Source organism: Lynx canadensis, chromosome B3 (genome assembly GCF_007474595.2).
Source record: "Lynx canadensis isolate LIC74 chromosome B3, mLynCan4.pri.v2, whole genome shotgun sequence".
NCBI classification, from domain to species: domain Eukaryota; kingdom Metazoa; phylum Chordata; class Mammalia; order Carnivora; family Felidae; genus Lynx; species Lynx canadensis.
In genome coordinates, this window is record NC_044308.2 from 145,999,967 (window position 1) to 146,020,515 (window position 20,549).

Consider the following 20,549-nt stretch of genomic DNA (forward strand, 5'->3'; position numbering starts at 1 on the left):
GGTCAGGAGTTGGGGGGAGGGCGGGAGCAGCGAACGGACACCGGCCAGGGAGGAGAGGCCAGACTGCAGACGCCTCAGAGGCCAGGAGCGTGCCTGAATGTGCGGGAGGAAGGTGGGGGTCACTTGTCTGCAGCTCACGGGCTTGGGCATCCCGGAACCATTAACCAAACCCAACTTACCTGGGACCCGACTTTGATTTCTCTGACTTAAATGGTCTTCATGCTTTCAAACCATTTATTCTTTTTTTTTTTTTTGAGTCTTTTAAAGCATTTTTATTTAAATCTGTAAATGTGCACAGAGGACACAGGATGTCCCCCGGCCTCTGGCTCTGCACAGGAGTATGCTGGAACAAGGAAACAGAGTGAGAACATCTTACTGCATTGTGGGACAGAGACATATCCTCATTGTAGCTATTAAATGTAGGTAACATCTGTCTAATTAGCCTTATTGTAGGGGTGTCTGGGTGACTCAGTCTGTTAAGTGTCTGACTTCGGCTCAGGTCATGATCTCACGGTTCTTAGGTTTGAGCCCCACATCGGGCTCTGTGCCGACAGCTTGGAGCCTGGAGCCTGCTCCGGATTCTGTGTCTCCCTCTCTCTCTGCCCCTCCCCTGCTCACACTCTGTCTCTTTCTCAAAAAGAAATTAAAAAAATTAAAAAATGAATTAGCCCTACTGTAGTTGCATTCTCCTTTTACAAAATCTTGCATTTATGCATCTAACCTACAAAATGTGAAAAACGCTCTAGAGAGTTGAAGAAAGGAGTTGGAATGAATCACCGTCAGAAGACAGGAGATATATTTTAAAAATAGAGTTAGGTGTTTCCACGCACACCGCATAAAGGTCCTGCTACTGGTCAGTCCTAACTGCAAATAGTCCTGTTTGATTAAGTAACAAGATTCATGCAACAGAAAAGAAAGTAGCACCATATAATCCGTAAGTTCAAATAAACATCCATTCTTGTTTTCGTGTGATGGTGACAGGTATGTGTGCACCTATGTGCTACCTGTCCCAACATGGTGCCGTCTTTTGTTTGGTGTGACTGTGTCCTTGTTGGCTGCCTGTGAAGGTGGCCTCTTTGGGGACCCACACACATGCAGGCAGGTGGGGGGGGCAGGCTTTTCTCTTATTCTGATCAAAATAGGAGATGACCTCAGCTGGGCAAGCAGGTAGGGAGGGAGCCTCAGACTGGGGAGACTGGATGGGACCCACAGCATAATCCCAGTGGGGGTGGTGGCTGGGAAGCTCCTCCATGGGGATCAGTCAGGATGCGTAAAATAGAAACCCCACTGCACCAGCTTAATCCTCCCGTGTGAGAACAGAGGAATCTGTCAACACCACTGGGGGCCAAGATTTCATCTATATTTTTGGCCCACTATCTTTAGTAGGTGAGCAAAGGGCCGCTCACCTCTGGGCCTTGCATCTATATCCCAGGATAGGCAGGCAGCAAACAGCAAAGTATAGTCTGGAAGCCTCCTTCTTCCCAAGTAGATCTCACTGGCCTCTGTGGGTCCTGTGGCCACTGGGCTGCAGAAGAGACTGGGAGGTGCCGGGAAGTTGAGGGGAAAGTGGATATCAGCTGGGTGCTGGGGTGGCCTGCCCCAGGCAGACTGTGTGGTGAGGGCCTGTAAGAGCTAAGCCCAGCAGCCTGCAGCCCCCTTCAGCATGTGGCCACCAATTCAAAATGGCGCCAGGGAGCATTGGGGTCATGACCCCTGTGTGTCCAGGCCTGGCTGTGGAGAGTTGGGCTCACCTTGCTGGGTCGTGGGGATGGCTGTGGGTCGAGGTCACGGGTGCCATGCCGGTGAGCTGGAGGGTCCTGAGGGGTCCCTGCAGGTGAGAGTAGGGGAAAGCAGCAACAACCCCAGGAAGGGTGGGCCAGGAGGGGGCAGGGTGACCGCGGGTGAGTGTGCATGTCACCCTGAGGCTGCTGGGCTCGAGGACCAGAGGGGAGAGTGTTTGGGAGGTGGGGGTCACTGTGAGGGCCTTCTCAGTAATCAGTCTTGTGGGGCTGGGGAGGGAGATCTGTGGACCGTCGTCTTCTGGAAGGTGGGGAATGGTGTGGCCTCCTTTCTGGCCGCTGGCCGAGCAGTGCGCCCTGGCAGGAGTGTGTCCTCATCCAGGGCTGCATGGGGTTCCCTGGGACCCTCCCCAGAATGGTTGCATCTGGATCTGCAGATCAGTAAGATTCCTGGGTAGGGGGTCCGTGTGCACTGAAGCTTGAGGGTGCTGACCTTAGGGACCTGGAGAAGTGGGGCTTGTGTCCCCTGCCTGGGGACAGGAGCACTGACTTGTTGGTGTCCTATACTGCTGGGGGCTCCAGGGCTGGGGCGTGCTCCTCTGTGCCTGGACCTTGCACATCTGGGTCCCTGTGTCCCCTTTGCCCGCTGCATCACCGCCTGGGACCAGGGCTCCTGAAGTGCAGCCCGGCTCTGTCTTGGGCTCCAGCTCGTTCCTGAATGACTCAGGCTCCCCCATCTGAGGCCCCCTGTCCTCCCAGAGGGCATCCTTGCTAGCCCCTCGGTCCCCGTTGCCAAAGTCCTGGACGCTTCTCCTCTCCACCTGCAGCTAGAGTGCCTGGTCCTCCAGGAAGGGGCCCTGACTGACCCACACACTCCAAGCCACACCCTGTGCCTCCCCTTCTCAGTGTCACCTGTACATGTGCAAACGTCTGTATACCCTCAGGGCGGCGTGTGCCTGCTGTGTCACACCCCAGGGCCTGGCTAAGTTCCCTGGGCTGATGAGTGAGGGAGTGAGTGAGTGCAGTATTGTGGTGCTGGGAGCGAGGGAAGAAATATAGAGTTGACCAGAGGAGAGAAACTGCAGGGAAATCCATGGAGGGAAACCCCAGCTTTAAGGTAAAGTACCTGAAAACCTCCCAGGCCTGAGTGCAGGGAGGGCAGGGAGGGGAGGGGAGGGGTGTGGAGGAATGGGGTGGGACAGGAAGGGAAGGCAGGAGGGGGTTTGCTGCCCTGGAGCTTATCTGCTTCCTGCCTGGGACATGTGGTGCTGAGCCCAGGGAGCTGCGCGGGAACAGGGTGCCTGGAGCCTGGCTGGCTCTGCCCCCAAGACCGGTGCTGGCCAGTGGGGACCTGAGCTGGATGAGCCTTCACCCAGGAAGGGAGGCCTCTGAGCTGGGGGCTCCAGGCCCTCTGGAGACTGGCTCACAGGTGACAGGTGGGTGGGTGCAGGCTGGTGGAGGGCCCCAGTGAAGGCAGAGCTCCTCTTCCTTGCTCCACATGGTGGGCTCGGGCTTTTGGGAGTCCTGTTGTGGGCTGGGGGACCCTGGCTGCCCCGTGTGGCCGAGTCCTCAGTGCTGGGACAGGGGCTCTTGAGGACCCAATGGCTGCAGCATGGGGGCCCCAGGGAGAATGCTGCCTGGATGACCGTCCCCACAGGGGAGGGCACTGGGCTCAGGGGCGATGGGCAGAAGGGGCGCACGGGTCCCTCTGGGTGGTCTTCCTGGTGCTGCCTGCTTGGCGGCTGGTGGCTGACGGGCACCCCATGTGCTGGCCACCAGCCGGGCATTCCTAAAGGGCCCTGAGGCCCGGCTGGACTCTGTCCAGCAGTGGCGCCTGGATGACCGACGTGAGGGGTCATGCCTGCTGACCCCTGCCCAGGGCAGCAGTGGCAGAAGCAGATGCTTGTGTCTCCCTGAGGGACACAGGCCTTGAAGGTCTGCTCTGGAGGGTGAGGACAGGGCCCAACCCCCCCCGGCCCCCCGCCCGGCCCAGCCTCCTGTCCTAACCCGGAAGCGGGGAGGCTGAGGGGTGTCCAGGGCTATCCGGTTACCCCAGGAGCCCGTGGACACCTCCTGGCTGGGGGCGGGGCTCCCCTGTCGGACCACTAGCTCCAGGCTGCGCCCCCAGAGCCCATGGGGACAGTTTTGGCCACAGCCAACGTCTCAGTGCTAGTTCCCACCGGACACAGTGACCCCGGGCTGCTCAGAATACTCCAGGCTCCTCCTTGGCCGTGAGGTCCCCGCACGGAGGGATGGGCTGCTGGGTGGAGGTATTCTGTCTGGCGGGGCCTGCGGGTGGGTTTTATGAATGGCCTGAGGCACCGTGAGCCCACCCGCTACTACCCACTCTGCCTCAGGCCTGCACAAAATCCACCAAGGACCCCCAGATGGGGAGGCTGCACTGGGCAGCCTGTCTCCTGGAACAGGACCCTCCTCAGGCTATCACTGACCCCCTGAACTGGGTGGGAGGATGCAGACCTCAGGCCGGGAGGCAGGCCCTTCTGCTGGTGGACCCACTTGGGGGCAGGGGTTTCCGGCCTGGAGGGTGTCACTGTGGGACCAGCTTCCGCTATACCACCATGACACAGACTGACTCATAAACCTCCTGGCCTGCTGGGGGCTCAGCCCCCTCCTGGGTCTTGTCTGATAGATGAACGCTGGGGGCTCAGGCCCCTCCTGGGTCTTGTCTGATGGACGGACGCTGGGGGCTCAGCCCCCTCCTGGGTCTTGTCTGATGGACGGACGCTGGGGGCTCAGCCCCCTCCTGGGTCTTGTCTGATGGACGGACGCTGGGGGCTCAGCCCCCTCCTGGGTCTTGTCCCATGGATGGCGGGGGCGGGGGGCTTCTCCATGCTGGACACTCCCCCTGAGCTCTGGAGTCTGGAGTTCCAGTGCGTGAGGATTCTGGGGCACGTTCAGCCCAGTCCGGTGTCTGGTTGAGCCCCATACGGGTGGGTGGGCTCTGAGGCAGAAGCCAGCCTCCCCCAGCCCACCCTGCGTGGAGCGGGGCTGCAGCCTGAGCCCGGGTCTGGTGGGCTGGCCTCCTGCTCCTTGGGCTCTGGGCCCCCGGGCATGTTGGGTCCGTCCTGTCTGTGAGGGGTCTGCTGCTCAGCATGCGGCTGGTCAGTGTCAGCCAGAACGGGGTGCCTGAGGGCAGAGGGGCAGAGGGCTCAAGGAAGGGCTTTTGGGTCTGTCCTGGGCCACTGTGGGGGTTGTGACACCTTGAGAGGGTCCCGTACAGAATCTCCCCTCCCTCCCGTTCCCCCTGGGGTAGGGGTGTGGCACCTCAGCCCAGCTCCCCCTGCAGCAGCCTCAGCCACTCCCCTGCACTGGCAGTGCCCTGTACACCTGCCCTCCACCTGGCAGGTGCGGGGTCACGGGCACCGGGACTTGGGAGCCGGGCCAGCACCCTGGGCTCGGCCCCGGGCTCACAGGGCGCTCGGCAGGGGGGTCAGCTCAGATCTCGGTCAGGTTCCGGGCCTGAGCTGCCCCCGCCCCAGTCGCTGTCTGGTATCTGCTCTGCAGTAGTCACAGTGCTGTTGGATATCATGGTGGGGGAGCCCGGCTCCCCATCCTCTGTGGCTTCCCCTCCCCGGAAGGGTCTTAGCACAGCACGTGGAGGGAAGAGGAGGGAGAGCTCAGGGAACAGGGAGAGGAGGTGAGGGCTGGGGGCCATGGGGAGGGCTCCCTGCAGAGGGCCTGCCAGCTGACTGTACCCCAGCCACGTGCCCAGGCCCGAGCCCAGGGTGCAGGAGGGCCTCCTGGGTGTGCAAAAACCCCGCGCCATCCTCTTGTTCTCAGAGGGGGAGCCTCCCAGGCAGTGAGGCCGGGCGGCTGGGAGGAGAGGGGCCGGCTCTGGAGGTCAGCGCTGTCCATACCCTTTCCTCCCAGGGTGCTTGCGCTGGACCCCGGTGCCCAGACCACAGTGCCCCAGCCCTGCCTCAGGACAGCACCGGCTTGAGGTCTGCAGCCTCTGATGACAACTGGGGGGACAGCATGAGGGGACAGGGCCCAGCCCCTAGCAGGAAGCAGTGGGGCCCAGGGAGGGAGGCTGGTTTTGAGCATAAGCCATGTTGCTGTGGGAGGTAGTACCCCGGTACCCACAGTGACAGAGGCTCAGACAATATGGCCTGTCCCTGGGGCCCAGAGGCGGGCCCTGCTCACAGCTGCTCAGCCTGTCCTGGCCGAGGCCACGGCCCCTCAGCCTGCCTCCGAGGGACATGCTGAGGCAGGTGTCCCCCGGGGATGTTGAGCGTGGGCTGGGCTGGGAGCTGGGGCTTGGTCGAGGGGCCCTGGGTCCCCCTGGGTCCTGACCCTGGTGTGGCTCATCTATAGTCCGTGGTGAGGAGCTGGGCATCTAGGACTGGTCCCTGTGGCCTGTGGAGGGGGTGCTGATGGAGCCTCTGTGGAGGGGAGGACCGACGGATGGACGTGGGCTGACCTGTGCCAGCCTGAGGGCTCTGTGCTCCCTGTCCTGGTGAAGGCAGGGCGGCTGCTGGGCCTGGGCTCTGTGACTCACAGGCCTGGTCCCTCTGCCCCTGTGTGCACCCAAGCCTGTGGTTTCCTCCTCCCCAGGCCCAGCACAGCCCCTCTGGTTATGGATGTGCCTCCTCCTTTAGAATCAGTCAGCCCCGGAGACCCCCTGAAGCACAGACCCCAGCGTGAGGGGCCCATGCCTCCAGGGCCAGAGGCTAGAGGTGAATGCCTCAGACTGACAAGGGTGAGCTGCCAGGCCTGGGGTCAGAGGGTGGGCCCCCAGGCAGCAGGTGGTGCCGGGCCTGGTTGCTGCTATGAGGGGCATCACTGTGGTACCACCCGTAGTTATAGACACTGTCTGATGCCCCATGACAATAACCAGGGCCTGGCCCCTGCAGGCGGGGCTGGTGGGAGGAGCTTCCTCAGGACGGGGAGGGCCCAGGGGCCATTAGGGCTGTGGAGGAGGCTTGGATCTGCCCTGGGACCAGGATGCATGCCCGTTGCCGCGGTGGGTGCCTGGAGGCCGCAGTCTGCAGCCCTGGCTGGGCTGGGACGGGAGAGGACGTGCCCAGAACGCCTGGGCTGGTAAAGGTGGATGCATCCTTGTTCGTGGATGCCAGGCCTGGGAGGCACTGGGGCAGGCTGGAGATGGAGGTGTGGGTCTGCCGCATTGCTGGGGCTCGAAGCAGTTGCTCCAGGGTGGGAACAGCGGCATCGGGGGCCATGGGCTGGCCAGTGAGGAGCTGTCCGCTTGTGGGAGTCTGCGGTGGGCTGGCAGGGACCCGGGGCTCGGGCTCAGGTCCGAGGGGCACTGGATGGGGCGGGCAGTGGGGGAGGAAGGTAGTGGCTTCCAGACAGGCCCTGTGGAGGGGACAGTCCCCCACGCCACTGCCCTTTGGCCTTGCCTGCCCATCCGGGAGATTCGGGCTGAGCTTCGCTGCTGTAAGTCATGCAGTAGATGCGCTCCTACCCCAACCTCCCCCCCGCCCCACCCGCGGTTAAAATCCCTGCTGTCCTACAGCCAGTCTCCCAGGAAGGTGCACCCAGTGGGGGTGCCCCTGCTGGGAACAGAAGCCTGGACGTGGGCAGGGGCAGAGTGTGTTTAGGAAGGCCCAAGATGTGCAGCAGAGGGCCGGAGCTCGGGGGCCGCGTGGCGGGGAGCTGGGTGAGGCCCTGGACAGCGTCCTTCCCCAGGAGCCTGGCGGGTACGGAGGGGAGCGCAGCTCTGGGCCCCTAGCAGGGCCTGGGCTGGGCTGGGCTAGGCTGGCTGCTCGGAGGGGCTTTCCCTGGAGGGCACTCACTGTGGGTGGGTTTCTAGCCTCCCGGCAACGACCAGAGCCCGCACCGCCCGTCTCCTGGGGCACAGGCCCCAGGAGCCCCCGCTGGCCCGTCCAGGATCAGGACCCATGTCCCTGAGGACGGCACGGGCTGTGAGGTGCCCCACTCCCTGAGAGCCTGTCCTGCCTCCAGCATCAGTGAGCTCCTACGCAGCCTAGTGTGGGCCTAGCTCCAGTGTCCACTCCTGCCAGCCCCGCGAGGGTCTCTGGGGGTCCTGCCCACTGGGAGTTTGCCCAGGGTAGACTCTGTCCTTCCTGCTCGGTTCCGCCGTGGTGTTGAGAGCAGGTCCGTTTCTGCCAGTGCGGATTGTGCGGCCACTCAGAGCCCTTTGAAGCCCCCAGCTGCGGGTGGATGTTGTACCTGGACACGAGCCCACGGGCCGAGCTGGCTGCCGGTGGCTCAGGAGGCCTAGGGTCCCGCTCTGGCCCTCAGGAGCCGGGCTGGAGGGCCCTGCCGCTCTGGCTGGTTTTTGCTGCTGGGTCTGTCACCGTGGGCATAGTCACTATCGTAGTAACACAGTAGAAAGTTCCCCGTCAAAAAGCCCCCGAGCGCAGCGGAGGGGCCCCTTCCCTGCCAGAGCCCCAGGCGCCCAGCCGGGCATGTCTGCACAGGTGTCCAGAGCTGCCCCACGTGGTGGACAGCTGGCGGGGTCCGGCTGCCCTGTCTCCCCAGGGACACCTGCTGCAGGGGCGGGTGGAGACTGAGCTTCCACGGGCGTGGGCACAGGGGGTGTGGGTGGTGGCCCGGGGTCTCACACACTCTTGGGGTGTGTGCCCACATCTGTGGCCCAGGCCACGGGGAGAGTGTCCACTTCGGGGATACTGTGTCTGCAGCGAGTCTCCAGGGTCGCTGGGGGCCTCCTGGTGAGGCCAGGTTTGGACGAGGCCAAGGGGACCACAGAGCATGGGATGGATGGACCAGTCAGACCGGTCGAGGGGCACGTGGGTCTATCCGTCCTCCCAGAAGAAACGTTTCCCAAATCGGGTTCAAACAGCCGTCCCTGAAGGGGGGAGTCCTGCCCACCTTCCCGGGTCCCACGGGGCAGGCCCCCAGTCTGCTTGGGGAACAGGTGCTGTGGGGTGACGTGGGGTTGGGGTGATGTGGGGTGTGGGGTGACGTGTCCGGGTAGCCCAGTGGCCACAGGGTGGGGCAGGGCCCGCTCACCAGGGCAACCCGTGTGCTGTCCCGGCCCAGACAGGCAGGTCTGGCTGAGGTTTGGGGTGGCCTCCGCTGGGGGGTTTCAGGGTCTGATGGAATCAGCAGGCAGGGTCCTGGCGCGGCGTCCCGGAAGCCCCGTTCCTTCCGTTGTGCCTGCTGCGGGTGGGTTTCGGTTACAGGCTGCACTGCCCTGGTGACACCACATGCATGGTGATGTGGCCCCATTCAAAACCCGGGGGAAGGCGTCCCTGCTGCGCTGAGAGCAGGGCCACAGCTGGGACCCCCCGGGACGGGGTTTTGGATGGGTGCTGTAATGCTGTGGTAGCACAGCTACTCCCGATACAGTAATCACCACAGTGACACAGACCCGCCTCCAATCCTTCTTCCCAGGGGGGCTGCGGGGCTGGAGGGGGAGGAGCCTGGGATGCCCAGGGCTGATCCGAGGGCGGAGGCGGAGCCCGGGGAGGCTCCTTGCCAGAACAGGGCACTAGGCGGCCGCCCATGCCACATGGTGGGGCGTTGTGAGGGGTCACTCTGGGGCCAGCAGGTGGTTCCCACCCGGGGAGGCTGGAGCGGACAGGGGTCAGTCCTGTTGCCGCTGAGCCTTGCACTCGGGGTCTGAGTTGTGCTCAGACCCGCGAGGGCGTCTGGCTCTGCCTCACCGGCCCCTCTCTGGCTGTCTCCCTTTGCCATCTGCCTGTGGCCCCATCTACCTTAGAGCCACCTGGGATTGTGCCATTGTGGTGACGGGCCTCAGTGACCAGCCACTGCCGGAGCACCTGCTGTCCTCGGATGCAGTTTCAATTCCCCCTGGTTCTAGCAGGACCTGGGGCACATGCAGGTGAGGAAGTGCAGGTGTGGGGAGGCCCAGGTGCGGGGCGGCCCAGGTACGGGGAGGCCCAGGGGAGGCCTAATCCTGGTTTAAGTCTTAGTTCAATGAGCTGGACGGAATTTGCCCTCCTCGAGGGCCCTTCATGTTAGTATGAAAACGGGCCTGCGTTGCTCTTTTTGGGCTCTTTGGGGCATGATTCACTTACAGGGTCCAGGAGCAGGTCTGCGTGGCAGTGACCGCGTCTGTGGAAGTCTGAAGCCCCGTCCACGAAGCCATCCGGGCCGGGGATGTCGGGTCTCTGGACGGCTCCCACCGCGGTGTCCGCCTGCTGAGCCGTCTGGCTAAGCTTCGTTGCTAGGAAAGGAAACGTGACGCCTATTCTGTGCTAACAAGTGCATTCTGCTGGTCGTCCCCAGCGTGAGCTGCTGCGATACCCTGAGTGGGCGAGTCCACACCCGCACCTGGCGCCTGCCCCACCCGAGCCACGGGAGCAGCTGTCATTTGGGGGAGCAGGGGTGTGGACATGCCCTCAGCCGACCACTGAGCCCCCAGTGTCCCAGGTCCCCTCCTGGGGCCGGAGAGGGCAGGGCCGTGGCCCAGGAGGCCTGGCAGCTTTGCGGGGGTGGGGCGCACATTTGTACAGCAGATGAAGGATGCTGGGGCGGGGCCCGTGGTCGTGGGCTGAGTGCTCGCTGTGGCTGCAGGCTGCGGCCTGGTGCCTGTCTTCACGTGGTCCTCAGCACCCACCCCGCGGGGCTGTTGTTATTACTGTTATGACTATGCCACTGTGCGGTGGGCGTGCTGAGGCCCAGGCCTCCACACATCTACCTCCCCCCTGCTCCCTGCTGGTAGAGGTCGCTGGGACGAGAAGGAGGGGACGGAGCTGGGTGGCATCTGGCCAGTTGCACGGGTCCCCCGGGGAGGTTGAGTGTGGGCTGGGCTGGGAGCTGGGGCTTGGTCAAGGGGCCCTGGGTCCCCCTGGGTCCTGACCCTGGCGTGGCTCATCTATAGTCCGTGGTGAGGAGCTGGGCGTCTAGGACTGGTCCCTGTGGCCTGTGGAGGGGGTGCTGATGGAGCCTCTGTGGAGGGGAGGACCGACGGATGGACGTGGGCTGACCTGTGCCAGCCTGAGGGCTCTGTGCTCCCTGTCCTGGTGAAGGCAGGGCGGCTGCTGGGCCTGGGCTCTGTGACTCACAGGCCTGGTCCCTCTGCCCCTGTGTGCACCCAAGCCTGTGGTTTCCTCCTCCCCAGGCCCAGCACAGCCCCTCTGGTTATGGATGTGCCTCCTCCTTTAGAATCAGTCAGCCCCGGAGACCCCCTGAAGCACAGACCCCAGCGTGAGGGGCCCATCCCTCCAGGGCCAGAGGCTAGAGGTGAATGCCTCAGACTGACAAGGGTGAGCTGCCAGGCCTGGGGTCAGAGGGTGGGCCCCCAGGCAGCAGGTGGTGCCGGGCCTGGTTGCTGCTATGAGGGGCATCACTGTGGTACCACCCGTAGTTATAGACACTGTCTGATGCCCCATGACAATAACCAGGGCCTGGCCCCTGCAGGCGGGGCTGGTGGGAGGAGCTTCCTCAGGACGGGGAGGGCCCAGGGGCCATTAGGGCTGTGGAGGAGGCTTGGATCTGCCCTGGGACCAGGATGCATGCCCGTTGCCACGGTGGGTGCCTGGAGGCCGCAGTCTGCAGCCCTGGCTGGGCTGGGACGGGAGAGGACGTGCCCAGAACGCCTGGGCTGGTAAAGGTGGATGCAAGGACTGTGGACTCCTTGTTCGTGGATGCCAGGCCTGGGAGGCACTGGGGCAGGCTGGAGATGGAGGTGTGGGTCTGCCGCATTGCTGGGGCTCGAAACAGTTGCTCCAGGGTGGGAACAGCGGCATCGGGGGCCATGGGCTGGCCAGTGAGGAGCTGTCCGCTTGTGGGAGTCTGCGGTGGGCTGGCAGGGACCTGGGGCTCGGGCTCACGTCCGAGGGGCACTGGATGGGGCGGGCAGTGGGGGAGGAAGGTAGTGGCTTCCAGACAGGCCCTGTGGAGGGGACAGTCCCCCACGCCACTGCCCTTTGCCCTTGCCTGCCCATCCGGGAGATTCGGGCTGAGCTTCGCTGCTGTAAGTCATGCAGTAGATGCGGTCCTACCCCAACCTCCCCCCCGCCCCACCCGCGGTTAAAATCCCTGCTGTCCTGGGGCGCCTGGGGGGCGCAGTTGGTTAAGCATCCGACTTCAGCCAGGTCACGATCTCGCGGTCCGTGAGTTCGAGCCCCGCGTCGGGCTCTGGGCTGATGGCTCAGAGCCTGGAGCCTGTTTCCGATTCTGTGTCTCCCTCTCTCTCTGCCCCTCCCCCGTTCATGCTCTGTCTCTCTCTGTTCCAAAAATAAATAAAACTTGAAAAAAAAAATTAAAAAAAAAAAAATCCCTGCTGTCCTACAGCCAGTCTCCCAGGAAGGTGCACCCAGTGGGGGTGCCCCTGCTGGGAACAGAAGCCTGGACGTGGGCAGGGGCAGAGTGTGTTTAGGAAGGCCCAAGATGTGCAGCAGAGGGCCGGAGCTAGGGGGCCGCGTGGCGGGGAGCTGGGTGAGGCCCTGGACAGCGTCCTTCCCCAGGAGCCTGGCAGGTACGGAGGGGAGCGCAGCTCTGGGCCCCTAGCAGGGCCTGGGCTGGGCTGGGTTAGGCTGGCTGCTCGGAGGGGCTTTCCCTGGAGGGCACTCACTGTGGGTGGGTTTCTAGCCTCCCGGCAACGACCAGAGCCCGCACCGCCCGTCTCCTGGGGCACAGGCCCCAGGAGCCCCCGCTGGCCCGTCCAGGATCAGGACCCATGTCCCTGAGGACGGCACGGGCTGTGAGGTGCCCCACTCCCTGAGAGCCTGTCCTGCCTCCAGCATCAGTGAGCTCCTACGCAGCCTAGTGTGGGCCTAGCTCCAGTGTCCACTCCTGCCAGCCCCGCGAGGGTCTCTGGGGGTCCTGCCCACTGGGAGTTTGCCCAGGGTAGACTCTGTCCTTCCTGCTCGGTTCCGCCGTGGTGTTGAGAGCAGGTCCGTTTCTGCCAGTGCGGATTGTGCGGCCACTCAGAGCCCTTTGAAGCCCCCAGCTGCGGGTGGATGTTGTACCTGGACACGAGCCCTCGGGCCGAGCTGGCTGCCGGTGGCTCAGGAGGCCTAGGGTCCCGCTCTGGCCCTCAGGAGCCGGGCTGGAGGGCCCTGCCTGCCGCTCTGGCTGGTTTTTGCTGCTGGGTCTGTCACCGTGGGCGTAGTAGCTACCGTAGTAACACAGTAGAAAGTTCCCCGTCAAAAAGCCCCCGAGCGCAGCGGAGGGGCCCCTTCCCTGCCAGAGCCCCAGGCGCCCAGCCGGGCGTGTCTGCACAGGTGTCCAGAGCTGCCCCACGTGGTGGGCAGCTGGCGTGGTCCGGCTGCCCTGTCTCCCCAGGGACACCTGCTGCAGGGGCGGGTGGAGACTGAGCTTCCACGGGCGTGGGCACAGGGGGTGTGGGTGGTGGCCCGGGGTCTCACACACTCTTGGGGTGTGTGCCCACATCTGTGGCCCAGGCCACGGGGAGAGTGTCCACTTCGGGGATACTGTGTCTGCAGCGTGTCTCCAGGGTCGCGGGGGCCACCTGGTGAGGCCAGGTTTGGACGAGGCCAAGGGGACCACAGAGCATGGGATGGATGCACCAGCCAGACCGGTCGAGGGGCACGTGGGTCTATCCGTCCTCCCAGAAGAAACGTTTCCCAAATCGGGTTCAAACAGCCGTCCCTGAAGGGGGGAGTCCTGCCCACCTTCCCGGGTCCCACGGGGCAGGCCCCCAGTCTGCTTGGGGAACAGGTGCTGTGGGGTGACGTGGGGTTGGGGTGATGTGGGGTGTGGGGTGACGTGTCCGGGTAGCCCAGTGGCCACAGGGTGGGGCAGGGCCCGCTCACCAGGGCAACCCGTGTGCTGTCCCGGCCCAGACAGGCAGGTCTGGCTGAGGTTTGGGGTGGCCTCCGCTGGGGGGTTTCAGGGTCTGATGGAATCAGCAGGCAGGGTCCTGGCGCGGCGTCCCGGAAGCCCCGTTCCTTCCGTTGTGCCTGCTGCGGGTGGGTTTCGGTTACAGGCTGCACTGCCCTGGTGACACCACATGCATGGTGATGTGGCCCCATTCAAAACCCGGGGGAAGGCGTCCCTGCTGCGCTGAGAGCAGGGCCACAGCTGGGACCCCCCGGGACAGGGTTTTGGATGGGTGCTGTAATGCTGTGGTAGCACAGCTACTCCCGATACAGTAATCACCACAGTGACACAGACCCGCCTCCAATCCTTCTTCCCAGGGGGGCTGCGGGGCTGGAGGGGGAGGAGCCTGGGATGCCCAGGGCTGATCCGAGGGCGGAGGCGGAGCCCGGGGAGGCTCCTTGCCAGAACAGGGCACTAGGCGGCCGCCCATGCCACATGGTGGGGCGTTGTGAGGGGTCACTCTGGGGCCAGCAGGTGGTTCCCACCCGGGGAGGCTGGAGCGGACAGGGGTCAGTCCTGTTGCCGCTGAGCCTTGCACTCGGGGTCTGAGTTGTGCTCAGACCCGCGAGGGCGTCTGGCTCTGCCTCACCGGCCCCTCTCTGGCTGTCTCCCTTTGCCATCTGCCTGTGGCCCCATCTACCTTAGAGCCACCTGGGATTGTGCCATTGTGGTGACGGGCCTCAGTGACCAGCCACTGCCGGAGCACCTGCTGTCCTCGGATGCAGTTTCAATTCCCCCTGGTTCTAGCAGGACCTGGGGCACATGCAGGTGAGGAAGTGCAGGTGTGGGGAGGCCCAGGTGCGGGGCGGCCCAGGTACGGGGAGGCCCAGGGGAGGCCTAATCCTGGTTTAAGTCTTAGTTCAATGAGCTGGACGGAATTTGCCCTCCTCGAGGGCCCTTCATGTTAGTATGAAAACGGGCCTGCGTTGCTCTTTTTGGGCTCTTTGGGGCATGATTCACTTACAGGGTCCAGGAGCAGGTCTGCGTGGCAGTGACCGCGTCTGTGGAAGTCTGAAGCCCCGTCCACGAAGCCATCCGGGCCGGGGATGTCGGGTCTCTGGACGGCTCCCACCGCGGTGTCCGCCTGCTGAGCCGTCTGGCTAAGCTTCGTTGCTAGGAAAGGAAACGTGACGCCTATTCTGTGCTAACAAGTGCATTCTGCTGGTCGTCCCCAGCGTGAGCTGCTGCGATACCCTGAGTGGGCGAGTCCACACCCGCACCTGGCGCCTGCCCCACCCGAGCCACGGGAGCAGCTGTCATTTGGGGGAGCAGGGGTGTGGACATGCCCTCAGCCGACCACTGAGCCCCCAGTGTCCCAGGTCCCCTCCTGGGGCCGGAGAGGGCAGGGCCGTGGCCCAGGAGGCCTGGCAGCTTTGCGGGGGTGGGGCGCACATTTGTACAGCAGATGAAGGATGCTGGGGCGGGGCCCGTGGTCGTGGGCTGAGTGCTCGCTGTGGCTGCAGGCTGCGGCCTGGTGCCTGTCTTCACGTGGTCCTCAGCACCCACCCCGCGGGGCTGTTGTTATTACTGTTATGACTATGCCACTGTGCGGTGGGCGTGCTGAGGCCCAGGCCTCCACACATCTACCTCCCCCCTGCTCCCTGCTGGTAGAGGTCGCTGGGACGAGAAGGAGGGGACGGAGCTGGGTGGCATCTGGCCAGATGCACGTGTTCAGGGGCCGCGTGGATGGTGCAGTTTGAGGTCCACCCTGGTCCATGAACCCTGGGCTGGTGGCCAGTGCCCATCGGTTCCCCACTGGGACCACCACGGGGTCTGGGAGAGTGGCCTCTCCCCTCATGTCCTCCAGGCCACTTCTGGAGCCACGGCAGACAGCGTCGTGGGATGGCAGCTCTCCCGGCATCCGAGTAGCCCCTCTGCCTGACATCTAGGCCCCAGGGTTAGGGTGGGCTTTCCTGTGGGGCTGTAGCCTGACGAGGGAGCCCCTGGCCGTCCCTGGCCCATGACCAGTCACAGCAGCCACAGTGCTGGGCCCCAGAGACCAGGGTGCCCATACTCCTCCTAATTTTGAGGAGTGGTCTTGGGGGAGTGAGGGGGACATATTTGGGGAGCCCCTTCTGGAACTTTCCTCCTCCCCAGCTCCTCCCCTTCACCCCTGGGACTCTCACCTCTTGGAGCCATGGTGGTGTCGGGTAAGCATTTCTGGAAACTTCCAACTCTGAGCTTTAGAAACGATTTGTGGATTTTAAGGGCTTTGATCCCCAGGAAAGGTGGAGAAATAAGTCAGCCAGGCCAAGTGCTGAGGACAGACGAGCCTGCAGGTGCCGAAGCCTCTCCTGCAGCCTCCTCGCTGTGAAACACGTGTTCTTGTGTGCAAGAACACATCTGACGACGGAGCAGGCACACGTGCCCTCTTCCACGCGCACACAGCCGTGTCCGTGGTGCTGTCCTCAGGAAGCGGCAGGACGTAGTCGGAAGGAGAAAGCGTGCATCCGTGCCTGGTCCGTGGGTCGCCCACAGGAAGCCTGCTCGCCCCAGACCTGCAAGGGTCCCAGCCTCCCTGGCTGCCGGTGGGCAGCCCTGTGGGGTGGAGGGTGGTTAGGGGCTTTGGCTGCATCCTGCGTCCCTGCGCTCAGGGGTCCTGGGCGCCCCTGTGGTTTCGTCCTGGTGGTCCATGTTCCGCTGTGTCCAGGAGCTCGGACTGGGGCTTCGAGGACATTCTGCAGCTGGGCCCTCCCAAAGAGCTGGCAGTGACCGGGGGCTGCTGAGGGGGCAAAGATTAGGCTCGCTGCTGCTCTGCCCTCGGCAGAGACCAGTCAGACCCCTCCCCAGCAGAGCAGACTGCACTGGGCCTTGGCCTGAGGGGGGTGGGGGGTGGCTGCTGCCCCAGCTCCCTTCTCGGTGCGACAAACCGTCCGAGACCTGTCTCTCTTGGGTCACATCACAACTTGCATCTGCTCTCCTGGCCTCTGTGTTCATGTGGGGGCTGGGGACGGTGCCGCTTGGTGCCAGCCTCCCTCAGGCAGTCCTTGAAGGGCCCCTCTGCCAAATACACGTGTCCTTTCCCAACTCCGGTCTCCCCGGGAGTGCTGGCCCCTCACCCTCGCCAGGCTAGGCGCTCAGGAGCACAGCCCGCGTCGCCGGCTCCGTGAGCACAGGCTCCAGGACGTGATGCAGGGCCCCCTGGTCTAGGGGAGCACTCACTCTGGTTCTCGTCGCTTCACCAGGGCGGACAAAACACTTTTACCTGCACCTCCCTCCGCACCAGTTACAAGCCCCGTGCCTGCCAGTGGTTCAGGCCCAGAGCTCTTCGTCATCCCCAGCTGGGCAGGGGCCCAGGCGAGGCTCAGTGACAGATGCCTGCCTGCTGTTGGGAAGGACATGGCTTCCTCAGTGCCCCCAGGATGTCAGCTCGACTCTCTGGATCTTTGCTTTGCCCCAAGGGCGTGGTGGAAATGTGTCTAGTCCTGAGAGGGGGAGCCCAGCCCTGAGAGGGGTGCTCTGATCCCAGGAAGCAGTGTCTGGCCCAGAGAAAAGGATCCAGAAGCATCCAGGGCCACACCCTGCACGTCGCTTGGCTGAGGGCCCCTCCTTGTGTCCTCAGAGCTGGAGGGGTGGTGTCCTCTCTCTCCTGTAAGGATGTTGTGATGACATTTAGGGCTTTGATAATAATCCAGGAGAGCCTCCCCATCTCGTGACCTTAACTAAATTCATCTGCACAGACCCCTTCTCCATATAAGGTGACAGTCACAAGCTCTGGGAATAAGGACCTGGATATTTTTTGGGGGCCACTTGTGAACCCTTCACTCCACCCACTCAATGGGCATTTATGGAACACTGACTGGAAGCCGGACCCGCCTTCTGGGACACGCCAGTGATTGGTGGATTCCAGAAGCTTCTGCTGCTTCAAGTTTAGAACTTGAGCCCCAGGACTCACCAGGTATCACTTGGTAGATGACAGGCAGGTGACAGCCTCTGTCCTGCTCAGGCTTGATCTGCCAGGGCATCACAGCCCAGGGACAGCCCAGGGCTGATACAGTTCCCGGCTGCCTCTATCTGACCCTGGGTGGGTTCGAGGGCCTCTCCATCCCTCTGGGCCCCAGGTCCTTCCACCCCAAGGTCCCGGCCCCAACCCAGCTGGTCACCTGGGGATTTGGATTTTGTGTCACCCCCTGGCTTGGGTCACCTGGTCCACCTGGCCTTCACACATCTCCTCCACCTGGGACAGAGGCACCCTCACCCTTCCTCTCTGAGCTGTCAGCCCACACAGCCTTCTCTGGGCTGTGATGCTAAGCCCCCCATGTCCAGGCCTGTGCAGGGAACTTTGCTGTCAGTGTGTCTAGGGACGTGTCCCGTGGGGCTGCAGGTGGCAGTGAGGACAAGGTGGGAGGCAGTGGGTGCAGGTGCCTGTGGGTCTGTGGCCGCCCTCTGCACCTGCATCCACTCCCCTGTCACCTCCATTTTTAGGGGGACAGGCAATGCAGGTGAGTGCTTGGAGCTTGGCCTTCCCTAAAGCCAAGCCCTAAGTTACACACCAGAATCTTCCGCACCACTGTGTGTGACAGACCTCAGACACTGTGGCCTGGGTCCGTTGATGACAACTTTCTTGTTCTGACCCTGCTTAGCCCTTCAGCCTTGTGGGGTCCCAGCTTGTGGCTGCCTGGGGTCAGTGGGCCTGGCCTCCCGGCTGCAGAGATGCCACTGACCACCTACACTTCCCCACAGTTAGCGAGCCCAGCCGCCCACCTGTCCCCACTCCGTGGGCACACCCACTTAGGTCATCCAGTAACTGGCATGGCTGCCGTCACACCCTGTCAGGTGAGACCCTCACCAGCCCTCCCTGGGACCTGGGAGACGCAGGTGTGGGCTGGCCTCCTACATTGAGCTCTGTTGAGCTCGGTGGTTTCTCGGGACTGGTATTCTCCCCGTAGACCCAGGCCTGCCCCGAGGTTGGGGTCCTGCAGACCCAGAGGGAGGACCCCTCAGAGCACCCCCCCACCCCCAGACTGGGGCAGCTGCCTCCCTGGGCGAGGTCCCCAGCCTCAGACAGAGGACCCTGGGGAGCCCCGGGGGGACTGGTGCTGCAGGGGCGCCTTCTGGCCTTCCCCTGAGGAGTCCCTGGGGTCTCTAACATGGTGGGTCTTCAGGGAGCTGTGCCCGCCCAGCCTGCACGTCCTGACCACACTTCCCCGGTCCCTGGGCCACACCTTTTCTAAGGGACGGCCCCGCCCCAGCTCTGTGCCTGTGGTGGGTCACCAGTGTGAGGACCCTTGTCTTGTCCACCCCCCCAACAGGCCTGGGCAGCCCTGCTGGGGCACCTGGCCCCCGTCTTTCCTGTTGGGAGACAGAGATGCAGCAGAGAGAGACCATGGGTGGCTGCAGAGCTTATATTTTGGGGGGCCCACGGCGGGGAGCCCATAAGGGGGCCCACAGGAGGGAGCTACAGGGGGGCCCACAGGAGGGAGCCCACAGGGGGGGCCCACAGGAGGGACCCCACAGAGGAACCCACAGGAGGGAGCCCACAAGGGGGGCCCACAGGAGGGACCCCACAGAGGAACCCACAGGAGGGAGCCCACAAGGGGGGCCCACAGGAGGGAGCTCACAGGGAGGCCCACAAGAGGGAGCCCACAGGAAGGAGCTCAGGGGGGGGGCACAGGAGGGAGCTTACAGGGGGGGCCCACAGGAGGGAGCTCACAGGGGGGCCCATAGGAGGGAGCCCACAGGGGGGGCCCATAGGAGGGACCCCACAGAGTAACCCACAGGAGGGAGCCCATGGGGGGGGCCCACAGGAGGGGGCCCACAAGAGGGAACTCACAGGGGGGCCCACAGCAGGAGCGCATAGCGGGGAGCCCACAGGGGGGCCCACAGCAGGAGCCCATAGCGGGGAGCCCACAGGGGGGCCCACAGGAGGGAGCCCATGAGGGGTCCCATAGGAGGGAGCTCACCGAGGGGCTCACAGGAGGGGACCCACGGGGGAGGGGCCCATAGCTGGGAGTCCATAGCGAGGAGCCCATGAGGGGGCCCATAGGAGGGAGCTCACAGGGGGAACCCACAGCAGGAGCGCATAGCAGGGGGCCCACAGCGGGGAGCCCACGGTGGAGGGGCCCAAAGGAGGGAACTCACAGAGGGGGCTCACAGTGGGGGCCCACAGCAGGAGCCCACAATCGGGACCCCACAGTAGGGCGTAGACGGCTTGTTGCCCAGAGCACCTCGGCGTGCATGAGTGCGTGCATGAGTGCGTGCATGCCGTTCCAGCTCACAGTGAGTGAGCGGCTCCCTGGTGGCTTCTCGGGATCACAGGCCCAGGGGTGTGTCTGTTGGCTCCACAGTCAGCTTCAGCCACCCCCTTGCTGCCTGGGGGCCAGGACTCCAGGAGCATCCTGGCTGCAGGGCTCCCGACCCAGGGCCTCTTCTGAGCCCAGGCCCGTCACTCACGGCCATGCCATGTCGCTGTCCTGAGACCACCAGCCAAGGTGCCTCGCTTCAGTCCAGCTACTGAGCCTGGGAGAGCCCCCGCCTTTACAGATGTGCCGAGTACAGCGGCCCTGATACCGAGATGAAGGCCTTGGAGACCCAGGGCACTCAGCCTCGGGTGGAGGCTCAGGGACCTGGTTGTTTTGGTGGCGGTGGCTCCTGGGGGGTCTGCCTCACCAGCCGCAGGGCGTAGAGACACCTGGGCGGTCCTGCTCTGTGGAGAGGACCTGAGCCTGGAGGCCTCACCCTGTCCAGGGCCCTGGCTCCCCCACCTCCTGGCTGTCAGCCAATCTGCCCGCAGGGTTTAGTTTATGTGCTGTTCCCTTGTGTGGCTGTCGAATCAGGAAGGAGAGAGGGGCCAGCAATGCACTGGCTCACAGACCCTCGGCCTCTGTCCCTGGGCAAATAAGTGCACAAAGGAACCTTGAGGAACCCTTAGCGCTTTGCCAAGTCCCTACGTGCAGGATTCCAGGCAGGCTTGCTTTTAGGAAACCTGCGTGTGTCACGTCCACATGGATGACGCGTGGGGGAAAGAACATGTGACATGTTCAGAATACAGAGAAGCAGCCAAAGGGCTTAAATAACTTAATGAGGTTT

At 63.7% G+C, this 20,549-nt stretch overlaps 1 protein-coding gene and 2 long non-coding RNA genes across 3 annotated transcripts in view; 1 reads left to right on the forward strand and 2 right to left on the reverse strand.

Moving 5' to 3' along the window:
- LOC116738111 overlaps positions 1–6,940 on the reverse strand; it is a 34,089-nt gene extending 27,149 nt beyond the window's left edge. The window contains exons 1-6 of the mRNA XM_036064288.1: positions 6,701–6,940; positions 6,456–6,619; positions 5,618–5,722; positions 4,733–4,886; positions 1,752–1,828; positions 1,407–1,525 (exon numbers count right to left, since the gene is read on the reverse strand). Of these exons, the coding sequence (XP_035920181.1) occupies positions 1,407–1,525; positions 1,752–1,828; positions 4,733–4,886; positions 5,618–5,722; positions 6,456–6,619; positions 6,701–6,940 (859 nt within the window). The remainder of the gene's footprint in view (positions 1–1,406; positions 1,526–1,751; positions 1,829–4,732; positions 4,887–5,617; positions 5,723–6,455; positions 6,620–6,700) is intronic.
- A 1,073-nt stretch (positions 6,941–8,013) lies between these two features.
- Positions 8,014–9,836, reverse strand: LOC118517831. The gene is made up of 3 exons (XR_004908370.1): positions 9,749–9,836; positions 8,311–8,313; positions 8,014–8,025 (listed from the first exon to the last, which is right to left on the reverse strand). It is a non-coding gene; the product is annotated as an uncharacterized LOC118517831 (long non-coding RNA).
- A 4,362-nt stretch (positions 9,837–14,198) lies between these two features.
- LOC116738112 lies at positions 14,199–16,547 on the forward strand. Its single transcript, XR_004343722.1, has 2 exons — positions 14,199–14,288; positions 14,487–16,547. It is a non-coding gene; the product is annotated as an uncharacterized LOC116738112 (long non-coding RNA).
- The last annotated feature ends 4,002 nt before the right edge of the window (positions 16,548–20,549 follow it).